Genomic DNA, 27,994 nt, shown 5'->3' with positions numbered 1-27,994 from the left:
GATCGCTGCCAGAAATAGAATCACGACGTGAAGACTAGGGTTCACTTCAGCTCCATCAAGCATGTGCCACGCAGTCCGTTTTAGATGTCTTGTCGCTCACAGTGGGAGCTTCGTCGTATCACGGTTACGCCATGAACATTGGTTGAGTGGTCATGATCAGTGTGGTGTTGTTTGCCATCGCTCATGCGGCTCTATCCCTCAGCTCCTGACGCCATTGCCAAACAAGGTCAGAATACCCAGCCCGTCGTCTATGTAACTTGTACAAGGCCCATTTTTCATGTAGTGGAGCGGTTGGATCTATATTATACACTCAAAGAGAATTCCCTTTGGACGGCTTCACTCAAAGCCAGAGAGTGGGATATCGTCTCATCCCTCAAACACCTCGTGCTGCAACTCAATGCCAAAGTCCTGCGCAACATCCTTCATGCGCTTCTCCATCTCGTCCTCCATGCCGCCGCCAACGCCCAGCCACTGCCGCAGCTTGAAGATGTAAAAGGCAATGTCCGTCACGGTCATGACCGCCTTGAACAGGACGTGGCGCCAGCGGTTCTGCAGTCGCAACCTCCACGGCACATTCGGGTCCTCAAATAGGCTGCGGCTCGCCCACTCGCCCATCTTCTTGATGCGGTTCACGGGCGACCCCAAGTACTGGTTGTTGCCCTGGACGATGCGCATGTTGCGCCCGATGAAGATGAGCTCCTTGGGCCACTTCTCCTCGTCCGTCAGGATCTCGCGGATCCCCTGCTTCATCCGCTGCTGCATCGCGTAGTGTCGCTCCGCCGGCGTCGCGCCCTCGAGCTCCTGCATGAACCTGTCCCGCGTCGACGAGTCGCCGCCCTCGTACGGGCGCATTAGGGTCGCGCTCGCGAACAGGTCCGCCGCCTTGATGCCCCACTCCTCCGTCACCCGTGTGATGGTCTTGTTGTCGAACGTCATGAGCGCCTTCCAGAACGTGCCGTACTCGTGACGGAACTTCTGCGACATGTACACGTACAGGCCGTGGTCGATGAGCACCAGCTCCGAGCGGCCGTTCGGTAACCGCCGGATGAAGATGTTGCCAGGGTGGGGGTCGCAGTGGACGACTCCCCACTTGAAGATCTGCGCCGAGAATAGATCGATCATGGTCGTCATGACTTCGTTGGTCGACAGGCCGAGGCCGCCGCGCCCGCGCCGACCCCGCCACTCCTGGCGCTCCGGCTTGAGCTTCTCTTGGTACGGTCTCGTCCGGAGCTCTCGTCGGGCCTTGGCCATGTCAATTGGGGGCAAGGGGCTTCCGGCACCGGGTGAGCCATTGCCGTGGCCGCCGAACCACCTACCGGTCATTGTCTTCTTATCCCAGAGTCGCACACCCTCGATCCACTCCGTCACCAAGACTCGTTTCGTAGTGAACTCGGGATACACGGTAGGTATGTAGACGCGTCCCTTGAGGCTCTTCTCGCCATTGACGAGGTCCCGCATCGTCTCCGAGTTCTTGGCCTCGTTGAGGAAGTCAGTCTCCAGCTCTAGACGCTCCGTGATGAAGGGTACTAGTGTGTACAGCGGTAGGTCGAACCATCTTGAGTAGATCCATGTCACTGTTCTGCCCCGTGTGTCAGTGTTGAAGGGTTATAGATACGGAGAGGTCCGACTCACTTGAACGCCCACAGATCCCACGAGATCTGCTTCTGAATCTCCCGCTTCTGGATCTTGACTGCCACCTCTCGACCGTCTGGTAACCTCGCCCAATGGACTTGTGCCACACTTGCACTCGCCCGAGCCTGCTTCTCCATCAATCCCATGCCCTCCTTGCCGGTGAAGCTGACACCAAACACCTCTTCGACCGTCTTACCACCAAAGTCCTCGCGGATTACGGCCTCGACGTCCTTCCAGTCGTCCTGCGGCGCATCATCGAACATGCGCCCAAACATCTTTTGGAACTCGGGTGGCAGCACAGCGCTTTGCATGGCAATGGCCTGTCCGATCTTGAGGTATAGGCCACCATTGGCCCGCAGCAGGTGGAACAGCCGCTCGGCATTGCGCATGTGGAGATCCTGGACGGAGCCTCCCGTGAGCGGCTCCGGTCTGAAGTTGAGCTTGTAGTCCAGGGCGACAAACAAGCCGGTGCCAAAGGTGCGCAGCGACCGCATGAAGCCGCCGGCGTAGACCTGCCTATCAGCAAGGTAGACGACGCCGCCCACCACGGAAATGGTTACCAGTCGCCGACCCCACCGCCGACCGCTCCGGTATTGCTTGGCTGCCTTCGGAGCACCGAGCTCGGCGGGCGACGGGGGCCGCATCGGTTTGTAGGGACCGCCGGACTGCATATGGCGGCGCGGGGAAGCGGATGGGAAGGCGGGTCGGAGACGGAGCGCCGGGCCACGGGTCGCCCTGGAGGCGCCCAGCAAGCCTTGACGCAACATGGCTGTCGTCGGTCAGGAGCAGGAGAGTCGCCGTCGATCGAGGGTCATGGGGGTGGTTCGCTGCGAGGGAATTCAATCAAGTCGAGAAAAATAAGGAATTGTATGAAGGGAGAGGAGTCCTGCAGCTGGTGGGATTTGAGAGGCAATGACGTCCGATAACGAAAAAAAAAGCCCGGAGCACCTTATCGCCGGGCTCGGTCGGAGAATTGACTGCGGCACGCGACCATTTCGGGCGGTGCTACGGACCAGAATCACGCCGATCCCCGACTCCGTAGGCGGAGATAACCAACTATCCGCGAGACCCGGAGTATGACTTTAAAGAGGGATTTGTGCCAATGTTGAAATAATTTGCGTGTTCGAAGCATTGTGCTTGGGAGTCATTGTACTCGGTGTTTGCTTATCCCTGTCTGATTGTGATGTAGTCTCTCATCGCCTCTTAATTCTCGTATCGAGTTTCGTCGTTGCGGAGTATGACATAAGAGACCGAAGAGTTGTAAGCAGTGCAGTCGTGGATGAGACACCGAAACCGTGGGTTTACCAATGCACAATATGTCGTCTAATACTGTACTATAACCTTGGAGGAGACCATCTAAACCAATGCATGCCCAGCTGTGATCATCCTTTGCGTCATCGTAGTGCTCCAGGGTAGGTCATGATAATTAGATGCACACACTTGTGCAAGACACGGATAGCAATGCGAATAGCCACTACCGTGATGTTTAATATGGATTCCCCGTCCAGACTTCGAATTCAATAGAGCCTTTTCGCGCGTACAGTGAAGGTGAAGGACAAGAAGTTGATCAATGTTCTTTTTAAACTGTTTGAGTAGGTATCTAGTTTCGCTTTCCCAGACCGCGCGAGCAAGCCAAATAGAGTTTGCTTTGCTCGGCTCGGTTATCTAGCAGGGGGCATTTTATAGACTAATTGATACAGGACTGACCGGCCCTCTCGAGAGCTCGCATCCGTCTAGGTTTAGCAGGTCATGTTAACCCTTGTAGGGTGAGGGGCCGACCATCAGCTCGGGCTTGACGAGGGTGTCAAACTCCTCCTCGGTCAGAGCGTCAAGCTCGAGGGCGCTCTCCTTGAGTGTCAGACCCTTCTTGTGAGCGTTCTTGGCGACCTTGCTAGCCATATCGTAGCCGATCTTGGGGTTGAGGCAGGTGACTAGCATGAGGCTAAAGAATCTTGTTAGCAAATGTGAACCTGTCATGATAAGTTTGTCTTAGGGCCAAGGGTACTTACGACTCCTTCATGATGCTGGCAATCTTATCCTCGTTCGCCTGGAGGCCGACAACCAGGTTCTTCTCAAATGAGGCCATGCCGTCAGTGAGCAGGCGGGAGCTGTGGAGAAGGTTGCGAATGACGAGGGGCTTGTAGACGTTAAGCTCGAACTGGCCATTCATGCCGCCAATAGTGGTGGCGACATTATTACCCATAACCTGGGCGCAGACCATAGTGAGGGCCTCACACTGGGTGGGGTTGACCTTGCCAGGCATAATACTGGAACCGGGCTCGTTCTCAGGTAGGCTGAGCTCACCGAGGCCGCAGCGGGGACCACTGCCAAGGTAGCGGATATCCTGAGCGATCTTGGAAAGAGAGGTAGCGAGGGTGTTAAGGGAGCCGTGGGCCTGGACGATGGCGTCGTGGGCGGCGAGCGCCTCGAACTTGTTGGGGGCAGTCTTGAACTCTGTGCCGGTCATCTTGGTGACCTCCTCGGCAATAGCCTCGGCGAAACCCTCGAAGGTGTTAATACCGGTACCGACAGCGGTGCCGCCCTGGGCGAGCAGGCGTAGGTCGGGCAGGGAGCTCTCAACGCGCTTGATGCTGAAGTCGAGCTGGGCGACGTAGCCGGAGAACTCCTGGGCGAGGGTGAGGGGGGTGGCGTCCTGGAGATGGGTGCGGCCGATCTTGATGATCTTCTTGGCCTCGAAGTCGTCGACCTTGGCCTGGAGGGCGGTGCGGAGCGAGCGCAGCGAGGGGAGGAGCTCGCCCTCGATGTCGAGGACGGCAGCGATGTGCATGACGGTGGGGAAGGTGTCGTTGGACGAGGCACTGCGGTTGACGTGGTCGTTGGGGTGGACGGGCTTCTTGGAGCCCATGGTGCCGCCGAGGATCTCAATGGCGCGGTTAGAGATAACCTCGTTGGCGTTCATGTTGGACTGGGTACCGGAGCCAGTCTGCCACACGACGAGGGGGAAGTGGTCGAGGAGCTTGCCGTCGGCGACCTCCTTGGCAGCCTCCTGGATAGCAGCGCCAATCTTGGGGTCTGCATTGGATTCGAGAGTCAGTTCTGATGTATTTCATTTTCGTAGACTTCTTGATTGCATCGTGAGGCAGTTGCGCTGGCTTCATGTTTGTGGACCGGGCCGGGCTGGAGCCACTCCCGGTCTGTCAACTCGCTGTTCGCAACTGCAACAGAGCAAGAGAAGTTCAAGGACGGCAACAAAGGGGGCGGGACGACCATGTACGTACCGAGGCCATATCGCATGTTCACCGTGGCGGCGGCGCCCTTGAGGATACCAAAAGCCTTGACGATGGGCGGGGGCATGCGGTCTTGCGGCTGGTTGATCTTGAAGTTCTCGAGGGACCGCTCGGTCTGGGCGCCCCAGTAGCGGTCGGCGGCGACCTGGACCTCGCCAAAGGCGTCGCTCTCGGTTCGTGTGGCGGACATTCTGGAGGAAGTGCTGTGGATGGCTCTGGCAAGTCGCAAGCCGCCGGAGGCTTGGAGTCGTAGCTGGAGCTGCTGCTGCGGGGAAGCCGCCTGGCATGTGAGGGCCGAAGCTCTGGTGGCCGCCCGAGGCAGCGCCGCCTTCACAAGGCCCGAGGTCGCAGCGCGTCCCGCGACGGATCGGAGCATGATGGGCTGAGTTGCGGGATTGTGGCTTCGCGCAAAAAAACACGGAGAGAAGGGCGAAATCGGAATGGACCGAAGGGGACGAGGACGAGGATTCCGGGGATGTCCAATTGGCTCAGTTAGTCGGGGACAGAGGTCGGCGGGAGGGAATCGAGGGAACAATCGGCCTGTTCCTTTTGCAGGGCCGTTGCGAATTATTTAAAACGGCGCAAAGCCCTCTCTACCGCTCTCCCGTCACCCTACCGGCCAGCCAGGGCAAAAAAAGACCCAGCGAGGTATCCGCGCCTTCCGGGTATTTTTCGGCTTCCCGACGGGGCAACGGAGCGGGTTCAACGTTGACATCGCCGGTAGTGGGCGTGTCTCCGATCCAACCCGACCGTCGAGGAACCTGAGCCACGGGAATCACGGTGAAGCCGATTAATGGAAGAGAGCATTGTTCTATGATGACAGGGTTTATTCCCTTCAACTCTACCGCCGCAACTCCAACTAGCTTTGCCACAAATTGAAACTTCAAATGCTGCCATCTCGACGGCTCTCGGATTCTCGTGCCCCGGCAATGCCTTCATCCGGGCGCCGAAGTCGGGACGGAACATGTTCCTCGGCGACTCCTTGGGAGTAGCTCACCCGACACCGACTACGGCATTTTGTGTCTGCAGAGCCGGCATTTTTAATACGACATGCAATGTTTATTTCGATAGCAACCATAATTATTACGACTGCAACTACGGACTGTGACGATAAGCCCCATCTCCTCGCACTGGGTGTGTTGACTGTGTGCAGTTAGGGTTTCACAGCCGTATTTGTTTGAGCCACACGAGGTTTTGGGGAGATTTTATGCGACAATATTGAAGAAAGCTTGAACCAAAAAGCTTCCGTGTTGACGCACATTAACATGCCCCACTAACTTTCAATCTGGCCTGCGCGGTTGGGTATGTAACTTGCCGAAATGCTGGAGCTGCAAGGTAGATATTATAGCATCGGATTCTACATTGGCAGAGTTAGGACCAGTAGCGTAATGAGGTGGTTATTAATTCTGGATCTGAATTAAAGTTGGCATTCATCGTCTATGTTAATCCAGACAACGAGGCGTACACCAGTCTGTATCTTGGTGGGTGGATTTTAGCTTGACCGTGATGGTGGGTATGCCGATATTTAATGTAACACCGGCACACGGTGACGTCTTATTAATATATTATCCAAAGTACCCCGTATCTATTCTTCTGCATACCGCGGGAAGTGGAAGTAATCACAAATGAACCAGTGTCGTGATGTGATTCCTTTGTGGTTCGTGGTTCGTCCAGTGGGGGTCACCTTTCACGCGAGTTTGCTGTGCTGCGCCGTACCAACCGGCAGCGCAGCGACATGATCCGACGCGTTAATATCGAGCCTGTCAAATACCAGGGGTTGGTTGCAGTGCTCATTTCCAGATAGAGGAGCGTCCATCCCATGATTAAATGCATGCACCCTAGTGGCCTATCTACTTAGCACTCGGTTCGTCTCGCTGTCAGGCGTCAAGACCGACAGACATGAAACTGAGGATCGCCACAGGGCACAGCCACGTTAGAAGCCCAAACGTGCTTTTTCTTGGATCTTCATGCAAGCCCAGGCCGGCAGATGCCTGTCTCAACCTGGCGGTAAATCGAGTCGCTAGCAAATGCGCGTGGTGCGTGGCATTGGCGGAGGACGCCCACCTAGGAACATCGGCCCGTCACAGATTGATGCACATCCCGGACTTGATCCTGGTAGGGTTCCTTGCTCCACCACCAGATTGGGTCGCTTGGGTTCGGCCGACAAGAGCGAAACCGAAGGCCGAAGAAGACTGGGAGGCAGTGAACCGTCCCGGAACGACTTGAGTATTGAGGAGCAGATGCACCATGATGTGGTCTGCAGATGCAGCTGCGGGTGCATAGGAAGTATATTTGTACTACGCCGTGGCATCGCCCGCCTTGGTTGTTGGTTGAGGTTAAACACGCCTCCACTAGAGACTTGGCTTGCGGGGAGACTCGCTCGCCTGAGCTCTAGGTGCCTCGACAATCGGGCGAGCCTCGTAAAATGCCGTAATTACGGAGTATGATGATGACGGTTTTAGACGAGGCCAGGCTGGGCTTGTGATAAAGTCGGGTCTGTTAGTCTGTTGGCCGCGTGCGCGTGCGCGTCTGTGTTGGCGGCCCAAAGCGACATCCAACTGGGAGAGCCAATTTCCGTTAGACTGAACATGATGGCGATTGGAGAGGAGAGCATCTGGCACGTCCCTGCGAGTATCTGAGGCCCCCGAGCTTTTGTTTTAAACCGAGCTATTTTTTTCGTACTGTATTCGGGGTGGTGTGTTCATTGGCTGTCTGTATTGTCTGTCGATGTCTCGGACAGACCAATAGTCGAGATGAAGACGACAGTGGATGGGTGCTGTCATTTGGATTTCCCACACGATGCTGGGTCGATGAGCTTCTGGTTGCGATCCCTGGACGGCTGCTGCAGAGTAGCAACGGGGGAATTAGACGAAAACGTTGCGACGTAAGTTAGCATGTAGACCAAGACGCAAGAGAACCTGTTCGTACGACGGATGACGCCCACGCCATGCGCGATTGGTGGTCGCCGAGAACTGCGAGCTCTGGGACCTGGCATTATCGTTTGCGGGCCCTGGTCTAGAGCTGGCGTTGGCCATCGTTCCGCTTTACCTTCCATAGCAGGCCAGTTCTCAGACAGGGACCAGCCCTGTAGAGACCCACATGGGCACTGGGGGACGTCACTGGCCCCTCGTCGCGGGCGTTGGATAAGGTGCCTGAATGGAGCTTCTGGCGTGAGATGCGTCCGTGGTGACCAGGAAGCGATAGGAGCGTTCTTGGTTGAGAAGGGAGGGAGGGATTTTGCTAAAGCGCACGCAGACGCAGACGCAGACGCATCCATCCCGTACATAGTACATAGTACACGACAGCACAGTCCACCGACAGAGTTCTCTGGCGGAGCTGTGTTGCGCAGCAGCCCATGGAACCCATGGAGCCCTGAGTTTGAAGAGGCGCCCATTCCCAGTCTCGAGGTGCCTGGTTCAGTGGAGACGACACCCGGCAGAGGTTGCTCAGGCGCTGTGTCGCCAGCGTTCCAGGCTGGACTGCGGGCATTCTCCGCTTCAGGGCGGGCCTGGTAGCCCTGTCCGGGGCCACAACAGCGGACAGTGGGCACCCAGTCACCCACGAATCCACGATTCCCACTTTCGTGCGCCCACACTCTTGTAGTGCCACCATCCGTCCCTGGCCTAGCAGCGCCCCCCAGCGCCCCCAGCACCCCCCAAAAAGCCAAGCTAAGCCACCAAAAGCCAAGTCGCAGGCGTTGCACGTATCCAAGTTCTCCCCCCGGGCCCCCATTGTCCCGCACATCCACCCTTCTGTGCTCCGTACCTACTCTGTGTCGACGCACTCTTCTCGGCCATCGTCATTCATTGCGCCCTGGGAGTGACGACGCAGGACCACGGCGACTTCGCAGACGACATCGACGACCGTCTCGACGACACCGCGCGCTGGCCCCGTTGCGAACTCTTCATCGCCCCGGTGCGATTGCTCGACTTAGTCGCCCGCGACTGCGACTTGCACTACGACGTCAACTGCGACATCCCGCCCGCTAGCCCACCACCAAATCACCACCATCGTCGAGGAAGAGGGAAGGCGTTACGCAGAGAGAAGGATCGATGGATCGATGGGTTGATGGATTAATTTACACCACTTGACGAGCTCTCTACGCCATCCATGTTAGCAACGACAACCGCTACTGCCTCAGACGACTCCTCATCAACCCTGATACATGAGATTTACAAGTGTCACTCCTTTGAACAACACGCCTGCTGAGACGAGCACTTCGCCGAGCCTACGACTCCCCGTCCCCGCGTCTTGACGACGTCGGCTGTCCATCTCACTGCTTACCCTTTGGAACCACCTGGTGCACCGCAGCAATGTTGCGGCCAGCGACGCCTCTGGCGCTGATGATGGGCATTGCCTTCGCGCTTCTCCTGCTCGCCGTGCTTTCAGTTCCCATCATAGAGGCCATCCCACTTGGTGACTTTAACGGCGTCACTTTTGGTGTTTTTGGATTCTGTCAATCAGGTAAAGGTTGTAGCAATGTTGGGATTGGTTACGATACTAGTACGTACTCCGCTCTGATAGGGATTGCTCGACGCCCAAAGACATTACTGACATTTGTATAGGCGATCTATTCGCCGATGCTTCGTCCTTTGACCTACCTTCTGGGGTTCGCACTACCCTATCAGCTATCTTGATTGTGCATCCAGTCGCGGCTCTACTGACCCTCGTCCTGTTTATCATGGCTATTGTCGGCCACATGCACGCGGCAGGACACTCTTCAAGATACTTGCTTGTCGTCTTCATCTTCATCTTCATCGACTTCCTGGTTTGTCTCTTGGCCTTTTTGATCGACGTTCTCTTGTTCGTCCCTCACTTGGCATGGGGCTCCTACATTGTCCTTGCTGCTACTATTCTCGTGGCTCTGAGTGGACTAATTACATGTGCCATGCGCCGTACCTTGATCGGCCGAAAAGACCGTCAGAAACGTATTGCTGAAAATGCCGAGATGAGTGGCGAGAACTACTACAACAGGACTGGCCAGACGAAACCGGCCGAAGAAGTTGCGAGAGAACCAACCGTTCCGTCTGTGAGCGGTGGCAACGGGACCACAGATAACCTCCCCGGTTTTGTAACCTACGACCAACAGGCCAAGAATGACCAAGTTAGTGACGAGAATATCCCCTTGACTCGTCGTACTACTTCCAACCGATCGCCCATCCCGGTAAACGACACCGGCAACGTCGGAGAGGTTGCTGCTTTCAACAACAGCCCGCAGAGGCAAGGGTCCCGGGACCAGTATGGAAATCCCATCAACGGACCCCAAGATGGATATGGGGTCCGAAGAGGCCCTTCGACTGAGCGTATGAGGGGTAGAGACATGGGCCCGCAAGGATCTTATCGTGGTGGACGAGGCGGCTATGGAAGAGACAACTACGGGCCTCCGCCGATGCGAGGGCGAGGATATGGATCTCAGAACCGAGGCGGATATGGACCTCGTGGAGGTCGTGGAGGATATGGACCGCCGCCAAGAGGAGCGTACGGCCCCCCAGGTGGGATGAGAGGTGGTCGTAGCCCACCTCCAGGATATAATATGCAGTACGACCGGAGACCATCTCCCGCCGAAGCATACGGGGCCTACGAGCCCTCAGAGCCGTCAAACGGATACAACTCGACTAACCCTTCCATGCCGAACGTCAACGCTGGATATAATGCTTACCCCGCCCCTTCCACCGTGTCGAGTCTACCTCGGGCTGAATCTCCGCCACCATTGCCCGGCAGCGAGCCTGCTACGTTCGGAGGGCAGGCGATTGAGATGGATGCAGCCCCGGCTGGCCAACGCGACAATAACTACATCCGCGAAAGTGATTCGGATGTGGCTGGCATGATTAATCTGCAGCAGGGCATGATGCCTCCTAACCGCCACGATACCTACATGACCGAAAGCAGCAGGTATAGCAACGACGAGTATGTCCCCTCGCCCTTAATTCGTGAGTACGATGTCTAACCCAAGCAGGCAATACGCGCCACCCCGAGCAGGATGGACTCAGAGTGGGAGGAGCTCGCCTCGAGCCCCATCCCCTTTGGCTCTAAACCGACCAGCCGAGCTCCCTGTAGGGCATACATCACCTCCTCCACCAGCCAATACTGGTGGCACTTACTACGAAGATGTCGACCCTCGGTTCGCCTCTAACACACCCCCTGGCTCCTCAGGCAACCTCAACGTGCCACCCCCAATCGAGCCCATCTACGAGGATGTTCACGTTAATCAGGGCGCTCGCAGCCCTGCTGAGTCGACGTTTACCTCCATTTCTCAACGTGGCGTAAACCCTCGTTGGAACCCGGGTCCGAACAATCCGCCGGTTCCGTATCAGCAAGGTCCCCCGGCTCGACGACCTGTGAACCAACAGCAACAACGGCAGGACATGATTTTGGATAACCCTGACTTTCAACTACCCGGAGCTCGCTCTAAGGGAGGTGGTATGGTCCCGGGTAGCGCATACCCTCCTGGTAGTATGTAAGGAGATACCTGCCATCCCTTGACCAGTCGTACATAATTTCTTTTGCCCGGTGGGCATTTCCGGCTCGATCCTTTGCCGGATATCCGGCTCAACCGCTCATGGTGTTCCCAACGTTTGAATATAATCTATCATTCGACGGCCCTTTCTTCCGGGGCAATTTCTTTTATACTACTATTCGACACGATCCCTCTACTACCTCTTGAACTTTAAAGGGAAACCCCTCTGGATTGTTGCTTACGCTGCCTTGGCTCCTACTTTGTCTGGGTAACTACACTTTTGACCTTGGCTACGAAGTTTCTCGAGCATATAAAATTCTTTCATGTCGCCTTTTCTTGATTTTCTTTCGGTGGTCTGGAACAGCCCGGGGACCTCACCTTTGTGAGGAATCACGACAACATGATGCTGACGGTGCTCGGTGACGCAAACATGAGCGTTCGGCACGTGGTTGTCAGAAGACGGATGGGCGGGATTGAACCCTGCCGCATCGGAGTAAGGGCTGGTTCCTGAAGAACGGGGGAGATGAGATACTGTAATTGGTATTATATTTAGTCTCTGCAAGGTGTTGGTGGAGGGCATGAGATGCGAGAATTGGAGAGTTGGTTTAGCTGAGAGGATGAGGCGGACGGAGGAGGTCAACGAGCAGGATAAACGAGGTAGTGATCAGTTAAAGATGGCTGATGAACGAGGCCTTTAGTCAGCTGATTTCCGTTTGTTTTGTGAGATGAACTCACATGTAGAGGTTTTGAAGGGGCGTTCACAAAACAGCGAGTGCTGAACACCTTGGCCAAAGCTGGCTGTGAGTGCCGCATCGGCTGCCAGCTGTCTGCCAGTTGACGAGACCACGTCGGCTCCCAGTCGTTCATTCACTTGCTTGCTTGCTCGAGCTTTCATATTTATTTGCACACAGCGACGAAATTAATAAACTCGACATTCTTTCCCAACGCACTGCAGGAGTCGCGATCTTTCCGTCTCTCGGTCCTTACATCGTGGGTTGTGATATCTCAAGTCCCCCCGACCTTGAGGACTTCCTTTCCCTCATTTATCCTTCATCCATCCTGATCTACCCTGTGATTCAGACCAAACTCACCAACATCTGAGCGGCGAAGTACAAAGGCGAGGGGCATACGGCGAACTTCAAAGCACCCACTTCCCTTGCGAGACCTCTGAGAGTTTTCGCACCATTTCAAACATCCACCTGGCATCTTTCGCGATCTATTTCCCCTGGCCTGGACCCTTCTGAAAGCCGAGTCTAATTTTACCTTTGCCATCTTTGAATTTTGGGCAGCAATTTTGGATTTTGGTAAGCCTCGCGCGCACCTTCCCGCAACCACGGCTACCTGCCGATTCAGCTTTCGGCTCTGTGCCTTCCTTCCCACCTGCTCCTTCCCTCTTGCACTTTTCCCTGTTCACTTTCCCTCCCGCTCCCAACAAACCCGCATGCTCGTTTTTGGGGAAGGCTACGGCTGCCTGGTCACAAACCATTCCCACGAACCTCACCTCACTCCCTTCTCACTTTCTACGTCTCTCCTCCCCGGCATTTCTCCACCTTCATCGTTCTCTCTTCAACACGACGCTCACTTGTCATTATAACCTTCGCCCTTCAAGAACACTCCGTTCTTCAGAAATGACGACGGATTGAACGGCTTGACGCTCCTTTCGCAGTCTTGGCTGTGCCCTCCTTTGCCTTGCCACCCCCTTCTCTCCTTGAATCACGTCGCCTTCCCACATCAACAGAAACAGCAGTGATGCACGCCGAGCTGCCTCGATGATTTCAAATTGAATCTAACCAGCGCCTTCCCCAGATATTCCACAGCACCTCCAAAGACATCTTTATCTTTGGCAAGCAGGATAATGCCAATCTGAAATCGACCATGGACACCGTGTCTACACTAAGCACCATCACTTCATCCACTGCCACGGCGCCCTCGTCGGCATCTCAGCAGCTTACTTACACCACCGCCGGCACACTTTACAACCCCAGCTCTTCCCAGCCTCTGCAGCCCCCTACTCGCAGAGGTCGCTCCCTCAAGTGGGCGGCCGGGGGCCCTCACGGTAACCTGGCGCTCCTGCCGAAGTCGTTCCTCGCAACGCTGCCGCTCAAGGCCGGTACCTGTCGTACTACCGCGGTTCATCAGTATACTCCTCTGCAGCAGAACTACGATCGTGCCAGCACTCCATTCAACGACCCCGATCACTTTAGCGCCAACATGTCGGCACAGGTCCCTCGTCTGCGCGCTGGTGACACCACATTCACCTCTTTTTTCTCTGAACTCGAGCGAGACAAATACACCGATGGGGATGCGAGCGAAGAGAGCGACGATGAAAGTGACCTGGGAATGGATCCATTGATGAACATGACGGTAAAGTCTCTTCACAACCTGGCTTCGTACCCAAATCCGAACCAGAAGAGGGCTCAGAAGGCCCTTCTTCGCGGAGCAAAGCCAACGCTGAACGGCTTGTCCGAAGTGATTCGCAATCATGCACCACCCTCTCCCCGGAACCGGTCTTTTCAACCTGAGATCCTGAAGAGGGTTTCCGTCTCGCCTACATCCTTGAGACCGGCTCAGTCGGATCCCATTGCCCTCCGAAAGGTTCAGGAAGAGTCTCACCTCAAGCCTGGCTTCAACCGGTCGACAACCTTTCAGCTTGAAAGCTCGCCGTTGAGCGAGATGACTAGCCATGGCAACACTACTCACCCGACATCTACCCCCACATCCACATCCACGTCGACTACCACATCGATGACTCTGGCGTCCGGGCCTGGTGTGCCCCAGCCTTTGACTGCTGGGCCTCCCGGCCAACGCCAGTATCGCCCATCGACATTTGAATCAACATTTAAGGCTCTGCAACCAAACGTCGCGTCGCGAAATGGCGGGAATGATGATGACGACGACGATGAAAACATGTCTGCCTTGACCCGGCACACCTTGGTGCAGGCTGGCATCGATGATTTGGAGTTTGTTTCGGATTCCGCTTCGTCGGTGTACAGAGCTGCTGGATCCTCGAGCCCCGAGGCTCGCCCAATGGCAGTCCTGAAGAAGATGATTTCGTCCACCGACGATGTGTTTGCGGGCACCAATGACCAGCATGCCATGATGGCTTCGTGGAACCAGGAGCATCGATATCACAAGGGAATGTTTCTACCCACCTGGACATGGCCATCCGAGTCCTTTCACACAAATTGGACTCCTCTTTCGGCCAGAATGGCAGGACCGTGGAAGCCTGGGACTGACCGCCTGACAGACGATGTGATTGCAGCTCGAAATGAAAAGATTAACCGGGACTGGCACGCCGGTGCTGATTTCTTGGGCAAGACCATGGAAGACGTTGTAGATGAGGCACGTCATCGAGGGGCAGGGAAGACATTTGGGGCTATTGGAGATGGTCGTCCTCTGAAGACCAAAGACAAGTACGGGCCAATCGATGTTACCGAAGCCAACCGAATGTCAGTGGCGGAACATGCCAAACCATTGTTGAACATGGCATTTGCATCGGTGCTCCGGCATGTGGAGGTGGATTCGTGTAAGAGCGGGTTGCTGCAGACGGAGAAGCGGGCAGAGACATCGGGTGAGCAGGCAGGTGGGCGAGCGAGTGGTCAGGCGGTCGGACAAGGCAACTGGGGTAGCCAGTCGTTGTTTGGAAAGAAGGTCGATGGTGGGCAGTAAGGGATACAAGAAATAGCAGTTCTGGGGATGTGTCTGGGTCTTGCATTTCTTTGATGCTTGGCTGGGGAGGGTTGGATGGTTTTTGGACGGAGTAATGGTATTACAAGGACGGCTTTTGAGGACGAGGGTTGCAGGGGTGTAATTTGATTGTTCGCTATTGATAGTAACTTAGGCTATTACGACAGGTGGACAGATAGCAGACCTCTTTGGAGGCATCAGGAATGGCATCAACGTTGGGAGCGAATTTGGACGGGGCTTGGACTTGTTGGCAACGACGGAATGAGAGGGTGATGTGGCGATGGCGTGGTTGGAGTAGTAGATCAGAAGTAAGGCAGCTCCAACAGCCACCAATGCAGACGCAGATGCGGTTATTGTCATGGGATTGGTATGAGGCCAACCTACTGTATTCGTGGGAATGTGATGGGTAGGAGATGATGATGATTTCATTGGATGGCGACAATGTCATTAATAGGGGGGGTTTTGGTGTCACGCGACAGGTTGCAGAGTCACAATGAGCACATGGAATTGTGTCTGACATTCTAGAGAGGAGCTAAAATGTTGGCGGCCCGTTTGTTAGCGCGAGGTAAAACAAGTTGATTCGCACAAGCCAAGAGGTTCATTACAGAACGGGACGATAAATCAATGAAGGACCAAGTTTAAGTGGATGTGGGTCGCGTGCTGAGCGTGTGAGCGTGTGAGCGTGTGAGCGTGTGAGCGTGTGAGCGTGTCACTTGTGCGCCATGTCCATGACGTCGAGGACAAGACCGGTTTTAATTATTACCCCTGCCCCTTATCTTATCGAGTTATCGGGGGGGTCCTGGTCTTGGTCCTGTGCGCACGCGCATTGCAGGTGTCAAATTTCCCGCCCGAGCAAAAAAAAGAGAACAGCACATCAAAGACGCGACATCACTCCGACCCGTGTGGAAGCAACGGTCTAACGGTCTACCCGGCTGCCCGCGAAATCACCTGCCGACCCACTTTTGCCTTGTTCGACTCTTGTGGCTTTGGCTTTGGCTTTGCCCGAGTTCGTATTGACTTTGTCTCCTTGCAACTGCTCGTGTCTTGTCTTACAAACGACGACATTTCGATTCCATAAACACACTCGGACGAGCCGGAACGATTTCACTGCTGCGCCGCTGCTGTCCTGCGGCTGTGTTTCTCTAGACGACAATTCCCTAGTGTGTGCTGCACGCCAGGCCCTGGAGTTGAGACAAAGCGGAGCTTGAAAAGCGAATCGAACGAGATCCTCCACCGCCAAAGACACCGTTCCAACAAGTCTGCACTCGGCCGACCGGTTCTCCGCTTCCTCCCGAAAACCTCACCGACCGACCGTTTCTCCCATACAAGAGTCAGGAAGACGCAAGACGCTGGACCGCGACAGATACAAGACACTACAGCCAAGATGGTCTACGTACGGCAACGCGAGCTCCCCGCGCTCAGGGAGTACAAGTACGCTGGCGTGGACAATTCGCTGCTGTCCAAGTACGTGCTGAAGCCGTTCTACACAAACGTCGTCATCAAATGCTTTCCTATGAGCATGGCGCCCAATCTCATCACCCTTACCGGATTCTCCTTTGTTGTCGCAAACTTCCTCACCATGCTGTGGTACAACCCCACGCTCGACCAGGATTGCCCCTCGTGGGTCTACTACAGCTGGGCCGTCGGCTTGTTTCTGTACCAGACTTTTGACGCCGTTGATGGAACGCAGGCGTAAGTACATGTCTTTCTTTGCCCCCTCACGCCTCTCTGCGCGTCTTGTTTTTGCATGTGGGAGTAGAGGGGATTTGGTCGAGGGGACTCGGTGGAGGGGACTCGGTGGAGGGTCCTGACTGCATAACCGAAACTGACATCATGGCACAACAGACGACGAACTAGACAGTCCGGCCCTCTCGGTGAGCTTTTCGATCACGGCGTCGACGCCCTCAACACCTCCCTCGAGGTCCTCATCTTCGCCGCCTCCCAGAACATGGGACAAAGCTGGTATACCGTCGCCACGCTGTTCGCATGTAAGTGCCTCTGAGTGAATTCCACCCTCACACCACGGTTTTGCTAACCCGCCACTCGTAGCCCTTGCTACCTTCTACGTTCAGACTTGGGAGACGTACCACACCAAGACGCTCACCCTCGGCGTCGTCAACGGCCCTGTTGAAGGCGTTATCATTATTGTTGGCGTCTACGCCCTCACCGGCTACCTGGGCGGCGCCCACTTCTGGCAGCAGAGCATGCTCCGCACTCTTGGTGTCCCTGAGACTCTTGGCCTCCCCCCCTTCGTCTACGAGCGCTCCTTTTCCGAGTGGTACCTTGTCCAGGGTCTCGTCGTGGTCGCCTTCAACGCCTTTGAGTCCTCCCGAAACGTCATCCGCGTCCGTCGTGCCCGTGGCGACCGCTCTCGTGGCGCCCTCCTCGGCCTCATCCCCTTTGTTTCTATCTGGTCCATGATCGTTGCCTACCTCTACCTGCAGCCCAAGATCCGCGAGTGCCATCTCATCCCCTTTGCCCTCTTCGCCGGCTTCGTCAACGCCTACAGCGTTGGTCAGATCATCACCGCTCACCTCGTCCACCTGCGCTTCCCCTACTGGAACGTCTTGGGCTTGCTCCTCGTCTTTGGGGTTGCCGACTCCGTTGGCCCCATCCTGCAGCGGCACTTTGCCTTTGGGTGGCCTAGCGCTCTTGGTGACAGTGTCTACCAAGTCGCCTTCATGTTTATGATGCTTGGTACCGCCATCGGTGTTTACGGCAGCTTCGTCGTTGATGTCATTGTCACCATCTGTGACTACCTTGACATCTGGTGCCTGACCATCAAGCACCCTTACGTCGAGGAGACTGTCCAGACCAACGGCAAGAAGACTCAGTAAACTTGCTACATGAACTAGCAAAATAGTCATGGACTTCGATCCATGAATGAGGTGGAAGGATCTATTTCGGCCATACTTGTAAAAGAAGCGGAGGATTAGAATTGCATCACCGCCTCCCGTCTTAACCCACGACGGATTTACTCAGACACACGACACACACGACGGGCGGATATCAATCGGCAGGACATGACAGAGAAGACACATTTCCGTCTTTTCAAACAGATAGAGCAAAGCAGGACCCCTTAATATAGAGGAACAGGCCTTGGGAGGAGTTTCATGCATGGTTGCGGCGGCGAGGGTGGCTTTTGGCGCGCCTCATCTACCAAGGCAAGATGAGGACGTGGAGGGAGCCTTGTATTGATATTTTCAGGGAGTTTTGGGTGTGGTTGAAAAAAATATGGGATGCAAATACGCACTTGGCGGTCTACCTTGGATGACGGGTTTCCTCGGCTTGCAGAGGGACGCGCATGTAAAATCTAATGAATGACTGGAGAGATGAGAAGATGGTGTTTGCGAATATGTACTCAATCACGAAGATAAAGAACATCTTTGGTTTTAATATCTCCCTGTTCAACGCATAACTATGGATTTTTCAACTATGGACTAATCAAAGCCCCAGATACAAGAGATTCTGAGACGAAAGCCAATTCATCCACCATCAACTAGTTATTATTTGGTGGATCAGGAGCAGGTTGCGAACACGTCTCACAATACCAGAAAGAGACCGCGTGAGTCCTTTTTTCGGAGGGGCTGACCTCACACTTTTGTCCACGGGCCTTCGCTCCCTCGCACAAGTCAGGGAATGTCCGCATACTGATGACCACGTTGCAAAAGCTGCAGAAATAAAAACAGGTGACTGTGGTGCACATTCTGCGTGTGTCCTTTCAGGACGACCTAAATCAAGGGATTAGCGAGACGGACTTGACTAGTGATGGCTTGCGTATATGTAGATATGTGTATAAATTCACACCCTCAGCGACGGCTATCTTCTAAACAAGAAACCCACCAACAGGAGATTCTGCGACGAATGTCGACTCATCTACTCCTTATGTCTGGCTTTTCACGGGAGGCCTCGTATTCAGCAATAATAGCCGCTCTACACGCCGGACAACACTCGAAAGGTTGCATGCGGACAACATCCTTTGGGGGGGCTTCCGCACACCCTTCTTCGAGACCCCTCGTTGGTGGGCACCGCTCAAGGTGTGTCCTGACCTTGATTATCCCGAGGCATCTGTCGCAGGTGTAACTGCAGGTGATGGTGTCGCACATTTTGCTTGTTTACCTTTGTGATGAGTTAGAGTAAGGCGTGGAAGTGGTTGAGATCAGCGAGATAGGGTAATGGCTTGGGTACTATGTTTTGCACTCTGCTTAGTCGAGAATTGGTTTGAACTGGCTGAGGAGAAGGAGGAGAAGGAGAAGGAGAAGGAGTTCACGTCTTTATTTATAGTGCCTATCTAACTGTGATTCGCAACATGACTCCCAAGAAGCTGTGATATCTACAGCCCATCCCAGTCAACAAATGTGCATGTAGGAGATGCTACCGCGCCATCTGCCTACTTTTTAGTCTTTGCAGCAGCCTCATTCCGCTCTCTTATGTAGCACCACGGACACTGCGATTTATTGACATCCTCGAATCGCATATCAGGAATCTTGGGGTCGCAAGGCTTCTTGGCGCTCGTTGCGTCAGCGCAAGGCTCGTCGAAGTACGAGGTGCGGACAATCTCGGTGCAATCTTCGCAGAGGCAATGTTTAGTAACCTTGTAGCACATTTTGCTTGTTTTACGACGTGGTAGATTGGAAGCGAAGAGTGGTGATGCTGGAGCGGTGGGGGCTGGCTGTTAGGGGACTTTGTTATATGAATGTTGAATTAGCTTGTTTGTTCAAGGGCAGGTTTAGATTGACAGAGAAGTGTGATTTTTGTCAAGATATAGAGATTCGCCAAATGTGATTCACACCCGGACCCTCGATAACCCGAGCTCCTTTGCAGTCCACCACGACATATCTTCTGATAGCCTGTCAACGACGATCCCAGATACCTCGGGACTCCCTCATTCCTTTGCTAGGCACCACGGACATTGGCCCTCCTCTGCCACTTTTTCTCTTGTAGCATTTTTCTTGGTGGTGCAGTATTCGTTAGACTTCTGCGCTTGCCCACATGCCTCCAAGAATTTCTCAGCACGAACGGGGGTGCCGCATTGAGGGCACTTGTATATTTGATCGACGGTGGTACACATTCTCTTTCTTAACTTGGTCTCGTCTCCACGATGTGGTGCTGGGATGCTGTCACGAGTGAGTTGAGATCTTGGACGGTCGACGGTTTTGGTTGGTTGACTTTGCCTGCCCGAGATGGGATTTAGATCCAGGGGTTGATTTCGTTTGGTTGATTTTGCGTTCTTTGACGGGGACTTTATAATGGCCGGAGATGAGGTTGTGTCTTGATTTATAGACGCTCGTGCAAAGATTATTCGCCAACCGAGTCTCAACAAGCTGTGATTCTCACCATGCATCAACGAAAAAAATACGTAAAGCTGTGATACCTCATCAGCTACCCCTGAGTCTCAGGTATAGGAGCGAGGCTACCACGTACTCAATCACCAAGATATCGAATGTCTCTGGTACAAACATGCCCATTTATTCAACAAAATTGTGGTTATTAACAGAATACATAGCTTGTCGCCTCTTAAGAACTGTCTGGTACCTCTCTCAACCCTGTCGGCTAGTTTCGTAGTTGTGATTCGCGAAGAGTCTACATACCACAACTTGGCCCTGCTGTGAAGCTGAAGCAGTGGAATTAATACGCGCTGCATGTCATGGCCTAGGTTTTCTTTCAGGTGAATCGGAGAAATGGACTACTTGGTGAACCTCATCTTGGCCCCTGTGATCTGTCATGCTTATCTACCACACACAATCTACTACACACACTCCCCCCGGAGAGCAGAGACCAGCTTGCAAGTGGATTTGGACCTGCGTCATGACGTGCAGCGCTATCCGAGTAGTCGGTAAGTTGCTCGGGAAGTGACCACTTAAAAAGAGCATCTCTCCTGGGACCTTGCATCCCACGCGAACCTGTTGTGGGGTTCAGACTCCTCCTATTGAATTGACCACTAGTCTCGAACCGTGAGTTGAGTAAGCCGAACACGAGGAAGGGAAATTATCACCCCGGCACCTTCATCTTGACGTTTTGGAATGGGAAGATGGTGGCCGAGACGATCGAGGAGGGGGCCTTGATTGCGTTGTGTCACCTTCGTTTGCCTGCTCAGCCAAATTCTGGAAAAGTGTAATGGGAGGTGGACATGGTCTCAAAGGTAACTATAGCACATACCTGATGTCTTAGCGAGATGGTTCAAGTGGGATTTTTGCTGGTTCATTGAAGGGTAGTAGACTTGAAAGTCTTCATAAATGATGACCGCCACGCAATCAAAACCTAAGCATATGTCGTCCCAAAAAGACGCCCCAATTTTGATTCCGCATAACGCCCCTGCGTACTGGAGCAAGACTAACAGCAGCTCTATCGTTCTCGAGCTAGATCCTCAAGCATTTTCCTCTCCCCTCGAAGCATCTCCTAATTGAGCTTGATCGCTTTCTAACTGGCATCTCTCACACCTAGTCCAAGGGCCTTTCTCCGTCTTGAAGCCGCGACCTTTGACCTGGCAATTCTCGTTGGCCTTGATCGCCTTCTTGCAGCGTTCCACGGTCATCACGAAGTCAACTTCCAAGATGCACTGGTCGCACTGGTAACTAAGCCTGATATCGCGACACATGTTGCGCTCATGTCTCCGTCAGACGTGAGATATTGGTTGTGCAGGAGGTTTGGAACAGTTGACGGTTTTGTTGGCGTTGCTGAGCTGTTGCTTATTGAAGATTGGACTTGGATTGACGGGAGAATGAGAGGTCTTGGGTTCATGTATGTATCTAGGTGTATCCATAGCCCGTTACATACAGTTCGCAGCAAACTGACAATCACTCGATAAACCGTGGGTTCCACAGCCCATCACGCACAACACACCAGAGTTGCGAAGCCTCATCACCTGTTGATACACGACCCGGGCAGGTTATCATTGCCTATGGATAAGAACGTTGCTAATAGCGGGCAGCCAATCTAGAGACAGAATGACCGAAACGAAGGATGAGAACAAAGGCAAATGCGCAACAGCTCTATTGCATCGAGCAATGTGTCTCCTGTATGGTGCTAAGTGTGTTCCCCTATTGTTTGCAAATACTGCATCGCTCGAGTCTATCGACGAGTTGCATGATGCTAGAAATCCCCCGAGTACACGGTCCGGGGGAGAATATCTGCATAGACAATGCAAACTGAATTCGATGAGTGAGGATAGCATGGCAGATTTCATTGCAAGGGTAGATATTGTAATGTCCCTGTGAAATTGTTCATGTAGACCTTTTGCTTGCGACTTGAAAGCTAATAGACAAGAAACCAATGCTAAAACAAATCCCCAGACCCATGTCCCATCGCACATATATTCGGAACAGAACTGAAGTCTATCTCAGATCCATCCTGGCGATACTGCCTCCACTATGAATGCCAATGCGGGGCACGAGACTTGATTTAACTATCTTTGTAGAAGAGCGTCTGTAACTCTGTGTCCAAAGCCTCTCTGGCCGAGATATGAATCGAGAGTCGTAGAGCTCGGGTTTTATACTCTCTTTGATTGTTTCCAAATATATTAATCAAACCCATAAACAGAGAACGCCACTCCATAACCCCGAAGGGCGGGGTATCCAATCCGGTCCCGTAGCCGTGATATACATCAATCATGATAGCACCATGTGCAACTGTGTTTCGTTTTCTTCCTTGTTCTTATCCCATTCAAAGCAGATCGTCAGTTCCACTGGCAACGCTCTGTTCGATGGCCGTGAGGATGGACCGCTCCGAGAAGACGGGTCCCTGACCGTCACAGCGGGCGAGGTGCTTGAGTCGTTCGCTGACATCGCCGACGTCGACGAGGCCCTTCTTAAAGAGCTCATGGGAGATGATGAAGTCCCAAGTGGCTCCGGCAGCCATAAGACGCTCGCCGTCGTCAGCGGTAACGATACGGTGGGACGGGGTCTTGTTGGTATGGTTCTGAAGAACGTTGGAATAGAATTCGGTGGGATTGAAACGCATAGGGCCTGTGGCTGGTTCAGAAGAGATTGAGTTCTTGTGGCTGCCACCCATGTGGGAGGTGGCCCGGAGGATCTCATTCTCAGTGGACATTTTCTGGAGGTCCCGCTTGAGGCGTTCGTTCTCGACCGAGGCCTGTTGCTGGGCAGCCTCTAGGCCGGCAAGCTTGGCCTCGAGGTCCTTAACATGCTTTTCTTTTCTCTCGCGGAAGGCTCGTTGACTGTGAGTGGAGTACGTTAGCTTGCGCTCGGATCTGCCTGGCTGAGACACGGTGGCGGTCGACGGACATCTACACTCTCCACGACAAGGGCCGTTATTGGGTAGATGTAGATGCCAGTCAACGGTCCACAGAGAGACAGGGAATTAACGTACGCAGCACGATTCTGGGCCTTTCTCCGGGACTGAGCAGGTGTCATGGCATCGTCTTCCTCGCTGGTCCCACGGGTCACGTTCATTTCGTCCGACACAGACTCGGCGCCCTGGCCGGACTTCATGCCGTTGGAGACGCTGCCATGTCGCTGCTGGTGCTGGCCAAAGACGTTGTGGCCTGGAGGAGTGGGAGGGCCGGGGAAGCCGCCGGTGGGTTGATGAGGGTTCGAGTTGAAGCCTTGCGAGTAGTCGAATGCGGGAAATTGGTCGTTTGAATTCTGAGGCAGCGACTCATAGTTTTCCTACAACGAAGAACGCAGGTGTCAGTAAAGAGGGGTCATCAGTTATTATAGAGCTGGGATGCAGAACGGGAGGCTGGAGACGGTCGGTCGTGGGTGATAGAGTAATGCTCAGGTAAGTAGCGCTAAGGCAAGGGCTGCACGCTGGGAGTGGGGGAATCTGGGATTTTGGCAGCAACTGACCGGCGGGGAAGTGTTAAAGTCGTCCGAAGCGGCCGAGTGCGAGTGAGAAGGCGTCAGAGGCGGGATGGGCATGAACTGGTGGTAGGGCTGAGCGCCAGGGAAGTTGTACTGGCCGCTGAAATCCATGGCGACGGCGGGAGGAGGGCGGAGGTGGCGGGCGGAGATGGGAATGGAGTTGGCGATGATTGTCGTGATAGGCGAGGCTGGATGAGCAGCGGTGGGCGCGCAATCGATGGCTGGCAGATGGAGGAGGCAAGAGCACTCAAGAAGACGACAGATGCGATGGAATCTGCGTCTCGACAGAGAGTGGGAGGGAGAGCCGGGTGGTGATGGTTCGCCGACGTCGCAAGTCAAGGTGAGCGAGCGAGATGGGCGGGGCGATGAGGATGCGGGAGAGCGAGCGAGCGAGCGAGGCAAGAGGCAACAAAGAGGTGGTGACGGGGAAAGAGCCCAAGGACACTCTTTGGCGGCCGAATAAGGTGCTGAGAGGCAGGTGCGTTGGGGGTACAAAGTCCCAGTCCAGCGTTCAGCAATGAGTAGGCGTGCAGCAGTGGCAGAGAGTCTGTGGCAGGAGAGACTGGAGCTTGAGAGGTGACGGAAGGACGCACGGGGCTAGTGGACGGGGGAGGGGAAAGCGCGGGCGGGCGTACGTGCGTGCGTGTTTGGTAGGGGTAAATGGGGGGGGGGGGGGGCTCTTTTGTTGGCTTGGGGTAAAGTAGTATTTCCCAGCGGCAGGGTCGGGATCAATCTGTTGCAGACAGAAGCAAAGAAGGCGGCAGGAAGGGGGCAATATATGAGCCGCCGCAACTCAAGCATCGTGACGCTACAGATGTTCTCCTTGCCCGTGAACTAGAGGTCATCCGGCAAAGGTCGAAGTGCGAAAAACGTGGGTCGTCCAGTTGGCACAATTGTGAGGAATGGATGGCCGCCCGCTCCAAAGGACCACACCCCCCAAGGAAACCAAGGAACCACGCCTCAACACGCCTCAAAACGCCTAAGAGACGCCCCAAAACAGACGCCCCAAAAGGTCCCAATCCTGGTGATGGGGATTTATTATTAGGGGATCAATGCCAAGGAATAGACAAGGGTCTAGGAGGGTCTAGAGGATCCGAGATCAAGGGCCACCGCCTGCCAAACCAAACCAATCCAGCAAATCAGCAAGACGCATGTGTGCCTTAGCCGAAGGCCGACTCAGTCAGTCAACGGGATGAGATGGGATGGCATGTACGGAGTACGAAGTACCTCTTACAAAGAACAAGGGACAACGGCAACACGGGACGCTTCCATTTCTTCCCTGGTTGTGCAATGCAGAGCGGTGCGGTGCGGTGCAAAGTGGGGGCTGCTACTTGGTGACTTGACTAGGGGATTCCTTGGCTGGGCTGAGGACGAAGGCGGTTGCTTGATTCATGCAACAGTCACCTGAAGAAGATTTGGAACAGACTCTAGGCCGGACACCAGACACCGAAGACATCGGGTCGGGTGCCGCGAGAGACACCACCAACCAGGCGGCCGGATACCAAACCGACACCAGAAGAGCAACATCGAACGCGCTACCAAATAGGGCCCAAGCCAGTTCAGACGCCAAAATATAACTACCAGGTAGGTATCAGACCGACCGACACCAGACACTATAGGCACCAGACCGACACACCACATACTAACAACCACGCGAGGCACTAAGCCTAGACCGAGGGCGTCATGATGATGATATGATGTTGCAGACCTACAAGATGCACTGCAAGATGAGTACGGGATAGCTGCACAGCTGCAGCGGCCCCCTCGTCAGCGGGCAACGAACCCATGGTCAAGATGCTGCTGCATCTGCATCTGCATTTGCATTTGCATTTTGCAAGGGCTTCATCCTCCCCCTGCCCTGACCTGCCCTGACTTGTCCTGACTTGCCCTGACTTGCCGTGCCCTGCCGTGCCCTGCCTCGCCCAGACTTTCGGCACAACAACCCGGAGTATTTGGCCAGATATCAATGGAGATTTCACAAATGGGAATTGACACGGAGATGCGGATGGGGGGGGAATGGGGTGGCTCACGGAGATATCGAAGGGCTGCATTGGCGCCACACTACCTTACCTCCAACGAATTAACTACCACCAAAGCAGGTCCAGACAGGGCTAAGCTCGGCCGAACCCTGGGAACTCTTGGACCCTTTTTTTCCTTCGTCCCGCACCGACTCTTCCGCGCCAACACATGGGCTGGAGTGACATTTGCCCAAAGGATTGGCATACATGTCAGATGGTCGCTGTGGCGGAGGCTCCGACCTGGAGGATAGGCAGAAACCTTAAACTTGATTCCCCAATGACAACTCTAGGACGAGTCGATTAGGCGAGGGCAACCCGAGCGGCTCAAAGGATCCGAGCACGCTTGCAACAATGACAAATCTCCCACTCGTCTAGGTAGATACATGGGATATGGGGTTGAAGAGGAGTAGCTTTGGGGTTTTACCGGCGAACTGGTAAGTAGGTAGCTGTTATTAGCGGGGGACAGCTGGGGACCAGGTAGGTAGTTACGTTGAACCGGTTTGGAGGGAGAAAGGGGAGAACTCAGAAGACGACCAAGAGTTGACGAGTTGCCGGCTCGAAGCCACCAGGGAAGGCTTTTGAGGCAGCCAATCACACGACGCGGAGGAGGCTCCGGAGGTCGAGGCCAGCCGCAACGCAAGTTTCTGACCTTTATTGGCGCGCGACTGTGGTGTGGGATAAACGAGGGTTGGAGACATGGAGACATGGAGACATGGAGACATGGAGATATGGAGACGGGCGGGTCAGGGCGGGTGAGGGCGGGCGAGGCGGGTTTCGCTAGCTGGGGCAATGGGACGGGCTGCAAGGACAATCATTGCGATCTAACCTTCTAACGGCCGGGCGCCCCGCGATCGGTCAACTTTTCTGGGTTCCGTGTCTCTGGGTCCAGGGCAGTTTTCTGGCTCCTGGGGCCTCATGCTGGCTCCTGGTGCTGCTCCTGGCTGCTCGTTACTGCTTCTGGCATCCACCTCCCTCTGCCAGACATGCACATAGGGTCTGCCTGCTCCGTACCGGGTCCGAGATTCGAGGAGCCAGGGGAGATACAGTAGGTCATGTAGAAGGGCGGATTTCTCCGTGCTGGGTACCTACCTAAGGTAGGTATACAGACACTCCTCCCATATTCCATACTCCATGCTCCATAGGTGCTCCATACTCCATGCTCCATGCTCCTCCTCCATCCACGGGCCAGTACGCAATATCTAGACGATTCCTACATGTCAAAAGGAGCTTTTGACCCGCCGTGCATCCCCCCCCCGGCCTATCTTGTTTGCACGGGAATTCCAAATTCCCAACCTGCTGGCTGAGGTTTCCCATTCCCGTCTTTTCCCCGGCCGTATCTCTGCAGCGCATCCATGTCGGCGATGACATTTGCCTTGATTCTTCCACCGGGGGGGCACCACCACGCACATGCACGCCAAGGGTGGGCCGTTGCGCCGTTGTAGGGCAGTAGATGGATCTGGTCGACCCTAGGCAATGGGAGCTCGGCATCATCCGCTTCTTCCCTGAGTGAGGCTTGCCGGATGTTTGTTTTGTCGGTTCTGTCTGCACCTTTTCCGCGCCTTGTGCCACCCGTTTCAAGCCTTCTGCATCCATCTTCCATCTCGGCAACTCGGCGGGCTTGCGTCGCCGCGTTCCCGCAGCCCTTGCCGTGCCGGGGGCCCTTTTGGAAGGCGTGGCTTGTCCCTCCCCAGGGCTCTCTTTGCTTCCACCGGGGATGCGACGCCAGGGCGCTCTCTCACTAATTGGGCGTTTGCGTCACGGGTTTAGGATGGACAGAAGGGAATAATGAATGTCGTCAACGGTCTCCCCCACAGATCGACTTTGCACCCCGGACAACTCTTGACAACTCTGGACAACTCAACTAGGTAATTTAGCCACCGAGTTCAACAGGCCCAGCCCTGGCTTGGCCTCCTGTCGTCGGCCCTCACATACTACCTAGATACTACCTACATACAGGTACCTACATACTACCCACATACATAATAGTCACTATGCAGCAGCACCTTATCGAGAGCTGGCAGCTTCATCGACCGCCTTTCAGCCCCCCCCCCCTGCTCCCATGTTAACTTCCTAAAACAACCTAAGCCAGGCTCAGGCTGCCCCTAAGGCCCTAGGCCCTAAGCCCGGGAC

General features: G+C 54.6%; 8 protein-coding genes across 8 annotated transcripts; 3 read left to right on the top strand and 5 right to left on the bottom strand.

Moving 5' to 3' along the window:
* Nucleotides 1-366: 366 nt before the first annotated feature.
* Nucleotides 367-2,399, bottom strand: BGZ61DRAFT_360600 (ABC1 family-domain-containing protein; the record flags this gene model as incomplete). Its single annotated transcript, XM_046241190.1, has 2 exons — nucleotides 367-1,579; nucleotides 1,633-2,399. 2 exons carry the CDS (start codon nucleotides 2,397-2,399, stop codon nucleotides 367-369), a joined length of 1,980 nt encoding a protein of 659 aa, XP_046100375.1.
* A 798-nt stretch (nucleotides 2,400-3,197) lies between these two features.
* BGZ61DRAFT_426560 (L-Aspartase-like protein) lies at nucleotides 3,198-5,480 on the bottom strand. Its single transcript, XM_046243681.1, has 3 exons — nucleotides 4,872-5,480; nucleotides 3,642-4,665; nucleotides 3,198-3,574 (listed from the first exon to the last, which is right to left on the bottom strand). The coding sequence occupies exons 1-3, from the start codon at nucleotides 5,254-5,256 to the stop codon at nucleotides 3,385-3,387; spliced, it is 1,599 nt and encodes a 532-aa protein (XP_046100374.1). The 5' UTR covers nucleotides 5,257-5,480; the 3' UTR covers nucleotides 3,198-3,384.
* A 3,713-nt stretch (nucleotides 5,481-9,193) lies between these two features.
* BGZ61DRAFT_496765 (SUR7/PalI family-domain-containing protein) lies at nucleotides 9,194-11,341 on the top strand (the record flags this gene model as incomplete). Its single annotated transcript, XM_046251057.1, has 3 exons — nucleotides 9,194-9,383; nucleotides 9,446-10,787; nucleotides 10,837-11,341. 3 exons carry the CDS (start codon nucleotides 9,194-9,196, stop codon nucleotides 11,339-11,341), a joined length of 2,037 nt encoding a protein of 678 aa, XP_046100373.1.
* Nucleotides 11,342-13,033: 1,692 nt separating this feature from the next.
* On the top strand, nucleotides 13,034-15,007 carry BGZ61DRAFT_457537 (uncharacterized protein; the record flags this gene model as incomplete). Its single annotated transcript, XM_046246661.1, has 1 exon — nucleotides 13,034-15,007. Exon 1 carries the CDS (start codon nucleotides 13,213-13,215, stop codon nucleotides 15,004-15,006), a length of 1,794 nt encoding a protein of 597 aa, XP_046100372.1. The 5' UTR covers nucleotides 13,034-13,212.
* Nucleotides 15,008-16,408: 1,401 nt separating this feature from the next.
* BGZ61DRAFT_360223 (CDP-alcohol phosphatidyltransferase-domain-containing protein) lies at nucleotides 16,409-17,861 on the top strand (the record flags this gene model as incomplete). The annotated part of the gene is made up of 3 exons (XM_046241154.1): nucleotides 16,409-16,716; nucleotides 16,870-17,012; nucleotides 17,074-17,861. The coding sequence occupies 3 exons, from the start codon at nucleotides 16,409-16,411 to the stop codon at nucleotides 17,859-17,861; spliced, it is 1,239 nt and encodes a 412-aa protein (XP_046100371.1).
* Nucleotides 17,862-21,802: 3,941 nt separating this feature from the next.
* BGZ61DRAFT_74182 (uncharacterized protein) lies at nucleotides 21,803-22,511 on the bottom strand. Its single transcript, XM_046257042.1, has one exon. The coding sequence runs from the start codon at nucleotides 22,334-22,336 to the stop codon at nucleotides 21,917-21,919; it is 420 nt and encodes a 139-aa protein (XP_046100370.1). The 5' UTR covers nucleotides 22,337-22,511; the 3' UTR covers nucleotides 21,803-21,916.
* BGZ61DRAFT_74181 (uncharacterized protein) lies at nucleotides 22,512-24,069 on the bottom strand. The gene is made up of 3 exons (XM_046257041.1): nucleotides 23,832-24,069; nucleotides 23,353-23,651; nucleotides 22,512-23,200 (listed from the first exon to the last, which is right to left on the bottom strand). Exons 1-3 carry the CDS (start codon nucleotides 23,955-23,957, stop codon nucleotides 22,687-22,689), a joined length of 939 nt encoding a protein of 312 aa, XP_046100369.1. The 5' UTR covers nucleotides 23,958-24,069; the 3' UTR covers nucleotides 22,512-22,686.
* A 2,616-nt stretch (nucleotides 24,070-26,685) lies between these two features.
* Nucleotides 26,686-27,845, bottom strand: BGZ61DRAFT_481675 (uncharacterized protein; the record flags this gene model as incomplete). The annotated part of the gene is made up of 3 exons (XM_046249319.1): nucleotides 26,686-26,949; nucleotides 26,993-27,602; nucleotides 27,829-27,845. The coding sequence occupies 3 exons, from the start codon at nucleotides 27,843-27,845 to the stop codon at nucleotides 26,686-26,688; spliced, it is 891 nt and encodes a 296-aa protein (XP_046100368.1).
* Between the last annotated feature and the right edge of the window lie 149 nt (nucleotides 27,846-27,994).

This window comes from Ilyonectria robusta (genome assembly GCF_021365365.1).
Source record: "Ilyonectria robusta strain PMI_751 chromosome Unknown BGZ61scaffold_19, whole genome shotgun sequence".
In the NCBI taxonomy this organism is placed as follows: domain Eukaryota; kingdom Fungi; phylum Ascomycota; class Sordariomycetes; order Hypocreales; family Nectriaceae; genus Ilyonectria; species Ilyonectria robusta.
The sequence above is the reverse complement of the archived record's forward strand: the minus strand, read 5'-3'. Positions and strand labels throughout refer to the sequence as shown.

Excerpts from the sequence above, each read along its gene's own strand:
- BGZ61DRAFT_426560 (XM_046243681.1), bottom strand. The coding sequence starts at position 5,256 with ATGCTCCGATCCGTCGCGGGACGCGCTGCGACCTCGGGCCTTGTGAAG. Across the intron at positions 4,666-4,871 it reads GAACATGCGATATGGCCTCG|ACCCCAAGATTGGCGCTGCT; the intron begins GTACGTACATGG and ends AATCCAATGCAG. Across the intron at positions 3,575-3,641 it reads GCCAGCATCATGAAGGAGTC|CCTCATGCTAGTCACCTGCC; the intron begins GTAAGTACCCTT and ends AAGATTCTTTAG.
- BGZ61DRAFT_74182 (XM_046257042.1), bottom strand. The coding sequence starts at position 22,336 with ATGTGCGATGGGACATGGGTCTGGGGATTTGTTTTAGCATTGGTTTCT.
- BGZ61DRAFT_74181 (XM_046257041.1), bottom strand. The coding sequence starts at position 23,957 with ATGGATTTCAGCGGCCAGTACAACTTCCCTGGCGCTCAGCCCTACCAC. Across the intron at positions 23,652-23,831 it reads ACTTTAACACTTCCCCGCCG|GAAAACTATGAGTCGCTGCC; the intron begins GTCAGTTGCTGC and ends TCTTCGTTGTAG. Across the intron at positions 23,201-23,352 it reads AAGGCCCAGAATCGTGCTGC|TCAACGAGCCTTCCGCGAGA; the intron begins GTACGTTAATTC and ends CTCCACTCACAG.